The sequence below is a fragment of the Neltuma alba genome, unplaced genomic scaffold, assembly GCF_004799145.2.
Source record: "Neltuma alba isolate B1F8T4 unplaced genomic scaffold, ASM479914v2 tig00003462_pilon, whole genome shotgun sequence".
In the NCBI taxonomy this organism is placed as follows: domain Eukaryota; kingdom Viridiplantae; phylum Streptophyta; class Magnoliopsida; order Fabales; family Fabaceae; genus Neltuma; species Neltuma alba.
Window position 1 is genome coordinate 138,348 of NW_021633294.1, and position 12,406 is coordinate 150,753.

A 12,406-nucleotide genomic window follows, 5' to 3' on the forward strand; every position below is an offset into this window, starting at 1 on the left:
GCTTTTTAGGAAGGTGGGTCGCCAATAGTGGTGGGTGAGACAATATGAGAGTAGTGAAGATAATGGAGACATAGCAGGTTGTGCTCACCTGCAGTAGTTCCCTTTGCCGACAAGTTGAGGTAATCACAGGTTGTGGGAGATGAAAAAATGAGAACTTTAAAAATAGAATTCCACGGAATTTTTCAGATGACGGAGAAGAAAATGACAGTAGAACAAGGAGTCACCTGGAGAGAACCAACAATGTACCCATGATGCCAATGATGGACGCAACACGAATTCCACAGGGAAGTGGTTTTTCAAACAAGTGACAGTTAAAGGGAGACAAGTAGAGCAGTGGCCGAGGGTTTGAGGCGAGCAAAATATTCAGACTCAAATCAATTGGGAGGGGGTTGAGTAGGTAATTTCACAATTCTAATTTTGTGCTTTGAGGTCCTTGGGGACTTAAGAAGCATTTTGGGATTTTCAGGGACTTTTTAGAATTAATTGTCTTCTGTGAGACTTACGTGTGATTTTCCCTTTTTTTATATCAATAAAATTGACTTTTTTTCTGCCAAAAAAATTTTCATTCCTTAACTTAAAAAAAAAAAAAAAAATTTTAGCCCTTTGACCTTAACTTTAAATGATGATTTTGTAACAATCATAATTGTTTTGAAAAGTTAAACTTAATATGTCAGTATTTAAAAATATTTTGTTAACACTTGAGATTTTGATATCATTATTTTTTTTAAGTAACAGTTTTAGGATTAAAAGACTAGAAATATACTTTTTAAAGTTAAGAGATCAAATTGAAATTTTTTATAAAGTTAAAAGACCTAATACTTTAGCCTTTAGTTAGTGATGTAAATATAGGTTTAATTCAAAAATCTAAATGACTATTAAAATAAAATTATTATAGTAATTTTTTATCATAGAATATTATTGTTTATAAAATAATATTAACTACTGTTCTATTTAATAATATTATATCTTATATTTCTAGAAGAATATTATTAGTATTTATAGAATAAAAAAATTTAGAGACTTGATTAAAAATTAGGTGAAACTATAAGGACTTCATAATTAAAAAAAATTATAAGGACCTAATTAAATACAAGTGACAGAATAAAGACCTAATAAAAATAAAAACAAAACTATGAGAACCTGATTCAAAATTGGTTGAAACTATAAAAACTTGCAGATTAATTATTCTAAAAATTCTAATAACAAGTAGCATGAAACTTGTCAATTTTTGTAATAAATTTGTCATTTGCTAGTTACCGGTTTTTGATAATTACATCCTTTTGTTGAGACTGCACAGTAATTTTTCCTAAAAAATTTTACGGAAAAAGGAAAAAAAGTTTTATACCTTTGATGTTGTTTGAAGGTTTGTTTTGTAACGGTCAAGAAAAACCACCAGGGATAATTTGAGAATGTGGCTACTTTAAAAAAATAAATGGTCAAACCCCTTTTTCTTTTTTCTTTTCTTTGCAACGATATAATAAAGCTTATAGACTTTAATTTGAAAGTGATGGAGATTCTTAGATTTAAGTTGGGTATATATTTAGATTTATTAGTCATAGGGTCTAATTGGAACCAAATGCTTCATTTCTCACAAAGAACACACACTTTAATGACATCAAAAGTTGCAGAGATGTTATAAAGGGAAAATTGCAATTCGGTCCCATCTAAGAGAATTAAATACAGAAAGTCCCTTAAAATCATGAAATTATTATGAAGTCTCAGGGGACCTTTTTGCAATAAATTTTTTTTGTTTAATTACTAAATTACCCTTCTTTTTTTAAGTTTGTATTGACAATTAAAAAAGCAGTGGTTGACAACTTAGAATGCAAGGATTGACAACTATTGCAGTTGGTTTGACAACGTATTTTCTCAGCATATCACAAAATATAACACATGAGTTGTTAAACCAGTCGTGATAGTTGTCAATTATTATACCCTAAGTTGCCAACTACTGCTCTTTCAGTTGTCAATGCAAACTTAAAAAAAAGGATAATTTGGCAATTAAAACAAACAAAAATTTATTGCAAAAAGTTCCCTTGGGACTTTAGAATAATTTCATGATTTCAAGAGACCCTTTTGTATTTAATTTCCTTGGGTGGGACCTAATTGCAATTCTCCCTAATATAAATTGTGTAACCTCTCATGTTTTAACCTTAGTTATTTATAATTGATTCATGCATTTTAAGAAAAGTTATTTTTATTGAGGTTAACATGCAAATTTCTCTGAAAGTTTTACTCAAGGGCGTTGGATATTTGAAATTTTTTTGGGTTCAATATTGTTCCAAAAGTTTCCCAATAGTAGCAATTTCACCCACTCATTGTCCAAGTTAAATTTGACTGTTAGTTGACCAAATATGCTGAGTTAGTAGGTTTACATGTCATCTACATCATTTTTTAGATAAAAGTACAAATCTGTCCAAACATTTTTCATTCAATAGAGTCGAGTATGCAGAATTTTCTTTTTAGATTCAATATTGGCCCCAAAATTTTCAGATCATATAGCGGTGTCACCCCAACCATTATTCAGCTCAAGTCTGGTTGTTTGCTGACCAAATATGTTGAATTAGCTGATTCGTGTGTAATCTATTTCATTTCTGGTACAAGTCAAATTGATAAATAAGGAAAAACAAATTCCAGAAAATGCATCCTGCAGCCTGAAGGATTGGAAAATCGAAGAGGTAGAAGCAGAGCTTGTACGACAAAAAAAATCAAGGAGTTGTCCGCCTATTTCGGCGTCACTAGATTATGATAATTGAGGGGTGTTGATGGCCTTGTACTCATCAATCTCCCTCAGTGTATCCTAATCCAATAATCGAATCTTCTTCTTTGTTACTCTTTGGCAAACATGAGTTCTAATCCTCCTCCATCTGCTATTGTTTCTTCTTCTTATACATTGTTCACTCTACCAGTATTTGGTTAAGTAATAATCCAACAGTCAAACTTAACCTAGATAAAAGTTAGGGTATCGTTGCCACAATTTGAAAACCTCCAGGAGATATTGAAATTAAATTAAAGGGTTAAGGTGCAATTTTAACAACAAAGTTTACCTGAAAGAGCACTGGGCACTATAAAGTTTATTTGGGTGCAAAAATATACATGAAGTTGTCAAAAGGGAGCATCTGGCACCATGCCGTTAATGTCCGTCAGTTTACCGTTAGAGGGGCCTAGAAAGTCAGTTTTAAGGTGCATTTTTAACAACAAAGTTTGCATCAAGGGGCATTAGGCACCATGAAATTTACTTGGGTGTAAAAATATACATGAATTTTGTAAAAGGAAAAAAATAACAAAATTCTTCAACCTCCATAAACATCCATTAATTTTATTCTTTTTGGTCTCACCAAATGCTATATTTTCTCTCTGTAAATTTCTACTTCCAAGCCGATCCATCTTTCTCTCATCATAGTCAACACGCACACTCTCTCTGTCATGTTGTTTTCTGAGCCTCCAAGCCTTTTATATGTATTTAAGCAAAACACATCTTTCCCTTCTAGGATATGAGGTTCATTACTTGCACCCGAGTACTACCTCCAGTCCTTAATATAAGATCCAATGAACTAATTTGAGGAGATTAAAATAAATAAATAAATTACTTTAAATATTATATTATTTATTTATTTGATGCAATAGCATATAGTACATGATCTCTCTAAAATATTTATATGCATCATTAAATTATATATTAGTTTACAAGCCAAGAAAATTAATTTGGAGAAAAAACAATAAATATAATATTTTAAAGTAATTTATTTATTTATTTTTAATCTCCTCAAATTAGTCCATTGCATCCTATATTAAGGACTGGAGGTAGTACTCGGGTGCAATCAATAAACCTCATATTTTAGAAGAGAAAGATGTGTTTTGCTTAAATACATATAAAAGGCTTGGAGGCTCAGAAAACAACATGACAGAGAGAGTGTGCGTGTTGACTATGATGAGAAAAAGATGGATCAACTTGGAAGTAGAAATTTACAGAGAGAAAATATAACATTTGGTGAGACCAAAAAGAATAAAATTAATGGATGTTTATGAAGGTTGAAGAATTTTATTATTTTTTTTCTTTTACAAAGTTCATGTATATTTTTACACCCAAGTAAATTTCATGGTGCCTAATGCCCCTTGATGCAAACTTTGTTGTTAAAAATGCACCTTAAAACTGACTTTCTAGGCCCCTCTAACTGTAAACTGACGGACATTAACGGCATGGTACTAGATGCTCCCTTTTGACAACTTCATGTATATTTTTGCACCCAAATAAACTTTATGGTGCCCAGTGCTCTTTCGGGTATACTTTGTTGTTAAAATTGCACCTTAACCCTAAATTAAAAAAAAATTGTAAATACCTAATGCTCTTGAGTAAAAATTTTGAAGACAAATTTGCATCTTAGCAAAAATAATGTGGATGACATGGGGACATGTTAAGTCAGCATATTTGGCAACCTTATGGTTAAATTTAATTTGGATAATGGCTGGAATAAAATTGTTATGATTTGGAAATTTTTGTGATGACATTGAATCCAAAAAAAAAACTTTTAGATACTTAGTACTCCCGAGTGAAAATTTTCAGGATAAATTTGTACCTTAACCCTTCTTATTATTAATTTTTATATTAAAAATGTATCAAATATATGAAATTTTACTCTTATTAATTACCTCTTATCCACAGAGTTTTCAAAGCAAATTATGTAATTAACATGAAATTAAACAACAATAGAGCTGGAAAAAAAGACGATTTTTTTTTGAGGTTATGTATAGCTTTATAACTCTAAATGCTATTAATTTAGGGGCCATGCCATACGTACGTGTATAGCAACAACAAAATGTCATATGGAAGAGGACATCCGACATTGCTAATAACTAACAACTCAAACCAAGGCTGATGTTAGCAAGTTTTACACATCGTTTACTTTGTGACTGCAATAGTAAAAGAAATATGCATCAATGTCATTCACACTTAAATGAAAAAGCACATATGCATTATTACCATTAATAATGTTTTATAAACCATAAATATATCCATCACTTCACAGGTATTATAGCATTATAAGGGTATTACCAAATATGAGAGTCATGATTTTCATCGAGCTCCAATCACGGTAGTACTCATCTCATTAATTGAATTAACTCCTTCACTGATTGATGAATTTGAATCATCATAATTAGTTTTCTTGAAAAGAAATGCTGGTTGCTTTGGAGGGAGAAAAGTCGAGTCATTATCCAACATAGAAACAATTTCTGACATAGTAGGCCTATCTGTTGCATATTCTTGCACACATAAAAGCCCAATATGGATGCATTTGAGAACTTCATGTTCAGGGCATGTTTCACCTATTAATGATGGATCAACAATCTCCATAGCTCTGTTTTCTCTCCATAGGTTCCAAATCTGAATTAATTGAATTCATTAAATAGTTCGAGTATTGTTAAAGAGCAAATTAAAATCAGGTTGTTCATTATGATATATACTTACATGTCCAACCAAAGTAGAACTAACATCATCATAATGACCACTATTCTTTCTGCTTGTAACAATCTCCAAAAGTAAAACTCCAAAGCTATATGTATCTGACTTTATTGAAAAAATTCCTTCCATTGCATATTCAGGTGACATATAACCACTGCAAAATATTAATGAGATTTGTCAATGATCATTTCAACTAGAGATACATTATTTTAGGCATCGAATTGTTTTGTTGCTATTTCTAACATATCATGTCATATGAATATGTTGACTTTAAATGGGCCGGGATGAATCACAAACCTATCTAGCTCATCTTGAAATGTTAGTTGACTAAGCAAATTGGATTTGTATAGCATCAAAATTTACATTATTTAGATATAGATATTGAATATATGTAGAAAATCATTCCCAATGAAATACTTAATAGTTTGGATTTTCCTAGTATTTTTTGAACTTGGGGAAACTAGGAATGTCTAAGTGTAATGCAATGCTAGGAAACTACAGTTACACAAGCTATATAGCTGAGTACTTACTAAGTTCCAACAATACGGTTTGTGTTTGCTTCAATTTGGTCTCCACCAAATATTCTTGCCGTACCAAAATCTGCGATTTTTGGATTCATTGTAGGATCTAACAAGACATTGCTGGCCTTTAAGTCTCTATGAATTATTCTTAATCTTGAATCTTGATGAAGGTATAAAATTCCTCTTGAAACTCCACAAATGATGTCAAATCTTTTCCTCCAATCTAATTGTAATTTTCTCACTTGATCTAAATAAAGATGGTAAACTATTAAAAGTGAAGAACATTGCTTGATCGATTCTCTCATTTTCCACAAATGAAAAATTTGACCATAACTTGTATATGTAGAAAAATCAAATGATAATTAAGAAGACATACCAAATATGAAAGAGTCCAAGCTTTTATTTGGCAGATATTCATATATCAATATCTTCTCTTCTTCATCTACGCAACAACCTAACATCCTTACAAGATTTCTATGTTGGAGCTTTGCAATTGAAGTAACCTCATTCCTGAATTCTTCAATGCCTTGTCCAGAATAATATGATAGCCTCTTAACTGCTATTTCCATTCCATCTTTAAGTAGACCCTGATGTCAAAATTCATAGTTAATTCATTGATGTATAATTTTATCTTTGTTGTATGAAACCATTGCAAGAAATAACAAGCTAATGGCATTGAAAACAATTTTAATTCATTTTATGAAATTTCAGACCAGTTAAACATAGAACATCTACCTTATATACGGAACCAAAACCACCTTTTCCAAGCATGTTAGCGTCTGAGAAATTGTTTGTTGCCTCGACTATGTCCTTTAGATCAAACAGAGTTAAGCCAGAATTGTCTTCTCCATTAAAAAAATATTCTTTGTGCATTCTTTTTGCTGTGTTAAATAAAAATTGGAAAAATATAAGAGATGAGTTGTCGCACGGCCAATTAGTCACTGTACATGGAAAGACAAACCTTCAAGTAAGTTTATGTATGTGCACTGTGTAGATTGTGTTAACTTAAGAACTTCACTTTGTGGGGAAAATGATATAAAGCTTACCTTGATTCTTGCTCTTCATTACAAACCAACACAAGAAAGAGATCACCAGGAACGTTATCAGGCAAATAGAAACGACTATGAGGGTCATCATCCCCTTCTTTCCAAGGGAACCATAATGCTTCCTTTCATATTTAGCTGCAAACAAGAATACCCCAAAGCGGAATTTAAGTTCAAATAAATCATATAAACATAAAATATTTTTTATTTCCATGAATTATCGTGATGTTTATGAGAGCTTATAATGTTAACTGTCAGCAGTAACGCCTGTCAACATTGTGTGTCTCCAAGACGTTATATGAGAACTTGTCAGATCTAGAAGACATCCCAGCTATGTGGTAAATATATTATCTCATAGAAGGAATGAGTTAAATGGATATACTTTTACTAGTGTTGGAAAAATGATACTTGCAATAAAACGCTCACAGGTTGATTGTATATATATAAAGATACATCTATGTATAGCTTTGGATAAAGATGCTTCTTTATTCTTGGTGTTTTGTGTGTGTGTGTGTGTGTTGATGACGATAGTATATATGTACATAGCAACTAGTAGTATTTTGAATTTGTTCCAAGCTATTTTAGTTTACCAAGTGCCTAACACTTTCAGCTTCAGGCTTGGGGACTCAGATTTACCTCCCTCTAATACCCTCTTATGTCTTTTATCCCAACTTTCCGAAGATTTTTTATTTTTTTAATTAGATTTTAATAAAATTAGTAACATATTGGTATCTTATGAGCAAAAATTGATGCAATTTTGAATTTTTTATGATTTTTATAAGAAAACTCTAAAATTATGCAATGTTGATCTGTTTTTAAAAAATTATAAAAAGATTCAAAACTATGCATTTTTGCCTATAAGAGATTAAAATGTCATTAATTTTATATAGAATCTAAGAATAAAAAAATAAAAAGAAAATATTTGGGAGGTGGAGACATTTACAAGGAACTAGAGGGAGGTATTAGAAGTCTCAAAGCCTTCGAAATACTTCTGGCTATTTATCTTCCCAATTTGTCCATCACATATAAGTTTTCTAAATTTGATCACTTGATTGCACATATAATCATTACCAATTTTGATATTTGGCTAACATAGCATGTTATAAAATGTTGTAAAGCAATACATATAGAAACATATGGGATATGTCATCACATTTCTTGACTGGTATGCAATATATTAGCATGCAATGAAATTACTGATATAATTTTAATTGGTGAGGGAAATAAGAAAGATAAAGCAGTATATAAGGGACAAAGTAAATTGGCAAAAAGGGGACTAATAAAAGATAAATTAATTAATGATGATGAGATATATATATATATATATATATAAGTGATTGGGATAAATTAACCCTATGTCCATATGGGAAAAAATTTGGCAGAAAACATTAGGGTGGGAAAACTCCCTTAAATAGTAAATATCTTTTTAACTATTTTTGGAAGTGTTTTCTAGGTTGTCTTTCCTCTATGTGTGTTTTTCACTTTTCCCTCCATTCAAATGTAGCCTAAAACTCTCAAAGTCGGAACAATATGATCGATTCTATTCATTCAAAAGTCCTCATATCACTAACCAATTGGGGAAAAAAATGTGAAACTATGCTTCGCTGTGTGACAATGATACTAAATACTTGGCCATGATTATATCTTAAGTGTAGCTGGCGAAAAAAAAAAAATCCTAAGTTGTCGGCACAAAAAAAAAAAAGTGTAAGGACGCAGATATGACCCTAATAAAATAAGTGAGATGGGGTTGATTGGGAAAACATGGTATGCATGGGGGACGCAGTGGTCCTAAGTCCCCCATAAACTTTTTCATAGATCCCATTTAATAATAAAATCATATTTCTAAGAGACAATATGGTAAATAGAAATAGGTAGATCTTTATTGTAATAAATTTTATAATTAAAATAAATAAAATATTACTCTCATTAACTAATTTCTTAAATTAAAAAAATTGATTAAAATTAATTAAATATGGAAAATGTTTCAGGGAAAATGGCATTTTTCAAAAATAAAAAATATTTTATTAAGTTTTGAAAATGGTCTTTTATTAAAAATAAATAAGACGATCACCATGAATTATACATATTACAAAAAACGTTAATAGTTATATTTAATATATAATATGTATAAACATTTTTAATCTTAATGTTAACTATTTATTTTATAATGATAGTCTAATAATTAATTTATATTTTGAAATGTTAAAAAAATATTGAAGATAATGGGGATGGGTGATTTTCTCTGTGCTCTTGACAGCAAAAACACAAAAGAAGTGAGAGTAGAGAATGTACCCAATTCATCTGCATCCACACGCACGTACAAATCCTGCCCTGCATTTTCGAATGTTCTGATGTCTTCCATATCAGAATGCCACGTCAAGCACCCGGTCTGTTTGATGTCATCCGCAATTGTATATGCTGCACATGAACAATCCCTTAGGCACTTCTCCTCGCACCCTTTCAAGCTCATACTCTCCCACGTATCAATACGTGCCTTTGATGTATCTGGCACCTTGACACGTGCCACTTTTACAAAACCCTCCCCACTGTGACACGCGGATGCATTCTTCTTTCTCTCACACCCATTCGACCAATTTCTCATATTCCACTCTTGCGGATTTGTGGGTTCGGATCCAGGCAAGCACACACACTCGAACTTTTTCTCATTATACGGGTCACACTTACTATTTGACCCACATTGATGATAGTAGTCACATTGCCCTCTTGGATCATCCCATATTTGGAGCCACCTATTCTCGTTAACTTGCCAAATGGTTCGTGTCAAATGACCAGTGTTGTGAAGCACAAATTTTAAGAAGATTGAAGGGTCCATGATTTGGGTCACGGTGCTAACTTCATTGGCATTGTCAACGTGGGTGATGTTGAAGATAAAGTTGAGAGTCATATGTGGCACGCCGCTCCATCTTTCACCTGTCCAAGACCCAACCCGCCAAAATGGAGCTCCATTTTTATAAACGAACATTTGAGGATAACCAGTTGGGTCGATCGTCATAGTCATGTTCCCGAATCCTGGGTCGTCGGGAGATTTCCACGACGTAAGGGACCAATGAAAACCAGTTTTCCGGTTCACCCCAATTTTCATGAACGGCAGCACTGTGTCGCTAGGATAGTCAAAACTCTGCCATATAACCCTTGGTTTTGCTTCATTTTTGGTTAAAACCAAGTTTCCTGTGTCTTGAAGCATAGCAAAGGTGTGACTAAAAGATGTGGTCAAAACGTTAGAAGACCATATGAGGTTACTTCTGTTGAAATCGGTATTATTGGAAACCAAAACGATGTTTCCATGGGCATCAATCGATAAAACTGCAGAAGTATCATTAAGAGGAGTCTCTCTATTAGCAACCCACACAACGGCTGGTTTGGAGGATCTATTATACCATATTCCAACGTAGCGTTTTCTTGAATAGTTGCTGGGCGTGAAGAAACCAAGGGCAAAGGTTCCTCCATCTGAGACCAAAACATCGCCGTCTTTGAGGGGTTGGTTCGGAGTTATTCTATGAAAGGAGTGACAAGAAGATTGAAGTACAAAGAGAAGGAAGAATGGAATGTTTGCTAGAATAAAGTCTTTCGCGGAATAGAGCTTCATGGTGGTAACGAAGCAAGGGATAAAGCTGGGGTATAGCTGAGTTAAAGGGGCACAGACCTCTAAATATGCCAGAGATATTGGTTAGGTGAGTCGTCCAAAACGCATAGGACTGAAATTAAGCTCCTTTTGTTTGTGCAGCGTTGTCCTGTTGAACAACGTTAGTTTGCGGGTCCAGATTGTTAAGGAGTCACGCAGGGTATGTAACTAAGACTACTTTGCGCGTGTGGTAAGGCTGTGTTTTTTCCCCTAAGTAAATGAAAATTATACGACTTTCTTAGCAATGCAGGAATTAGACCTATTTTATTCGTCTTTAGACAAATCAAGATTAAAAAAAAAAATCTAACACGCGGTTTGACCCATTTTGCGGGGAGACTTCTACAATTTAATGCGATGGCCGTCATGGAGAAAATGATGGCTACATTGAAATGGATAGGTATGGAAATGTGAAGACTTTTCTGGTATTGATGTGGCCAAAACTAAAGTCGTTGGTCTTTATTCTTCCTCACGGGACTTTTGGTATTGCTGTTGAGGTCTGAATAAAATTCCAGAAAAATATCTTTGCACTGTTTGGGAAAAATATCTAGAGCTAGGTGAACATATATATCCATTATTTTACCATATACACATATACAAAGAGTAAGAAATAACATTAGTCACTTGGAATTTAATTATAATTTTTGGAACTTAATTGGTATTTTTTTATTAGATACTTATTTATAGTTTCTGATTTTTTCTTGTAATTGTCCAATTGATTAACGTTAAAAATAATGCATGTTTAACAGTGGCAAGATTGCATCCTTTTCAATATTTAGAATTAAAATGGTGCACATAAAACTATGAGTGTTCACCTAAACGCCTTAGATATTTTTCTCAAAACAGTGCAAAGATATCTTTCCAAAAACCAACGACTTTTACTTTTGGCAAGATGAAGACCAAAAGACTTGAACAATTCCGCGCATTTATCGCTTCTCCATTACGATTGCGTCCGTCATCTTTTCCCTTCATGAGAGAGGTGGTAGGTAAGAATCGCTTAAGCTGCAAGTATACTTATGAATCTTTATTAAATGTGCATTTAGTGCCATAATAAATTTTGGTTGCAAATGCACAAAAAAATTTTGTAACGTTGACTATTTGTTTAATTTGAGATGATGAAGTAAATTCTGATGTGATTTAGAAGTTTTGATGAAAAAGAGTAAAAATAAAAGTATACCTATAAACTTTTTTCAAATGCGCGTCTAATATTATAAACAAATCTTGTATGTAAAAATACATATGATCATTTTAAAAGAACCCTAAAATACCACAGGTATTTAATTAATCAAATTTGACTCTCTAAATCAAACCTTTGACAAAGTAAGACAAAGTTACTTTATTAGTAAAAAAACAAAAAAAAACACTCTCCATTAATAACTTATATATAGTATAAAAGACTAAAAAGCCAATGCTCTTCAAAAGATTTCAATATATATACAAAGCTTTTTTTTTTTTTTGTAATGTTTGTATTTGTTGCACAAAAAAGCTTTTTGAGTTCCCCGTAAAAAAAGATTTTTTGTAACCAAAAGCTTTCAATGCTACCTTTTTTGAATCCTTTTTTTTTTTTAATACAGAAGTACATTTTTTGGAGTTGTCATTCCATAATTAGATTAGTTTGTTTATTGCCATAATTAGATGTAAAAGACATCTATTGTTGAAAATGAATTATTCTTTAATTAGATTAAACATATATTTATCTTATCTCTTTGTTTTTTTAAATTATACCCTTCTACTCCTTTTC

General features: G+C 32.1%; 1 protein-coding gene across 2 annotated transcripts; it reads right to left on the minus strand.

Moving 5' to 3' along the window:
- Nucleotides 1–5,025: 5,025 nt before the first annotated feature.
- Nucleotides 5,026–10,500, minus strand: LOC114741689 (G-type lectin S-receptor-like serine/threonine-protein kinase At1g11410). 2 transcript variants are annotated; one of them, XM_028929945.1, is made up of 8 exons: nucleotides 10,424–10,500; nucleotides 9,318–10,243; nucleotides 7,029–7,163; nucleotides 6,718–6,863; nucleotides 6,359–6,569; nucleotides 5,992–6,229; nucleotides 5,468–5,615; nucleotides 5,026–5,383 (listed from the first exon to the last, which is right to left on the minus strand). In XM_028929945.1, the coding sequence occupies exons 2-8, from the start codon at nucleotides 10,228–10,230 to the stop codon at nucleotides 5,075–5,077; spliced, it is 2,100 nt and encodes a 699-aa protein (XP_028785778.1). In that variant the 5' UTR covers nucleotides 10,231–10,243; nucleotides 10,424–10,500; the 3' UTR covers nucleotides 5,026–5,074. The 2 variants fall into 2 exon arrangements, with proteins under 2 accessions (XP_028785778.1, XP_028785777.1); XM_028929944.1 differs by having other exon boundaries at nucleotides 9,318–10,349; nucleotides 10,424–10,446.
- Nucleotides 10,501–12,406: the final 1,906 nt, after the last annotated feature.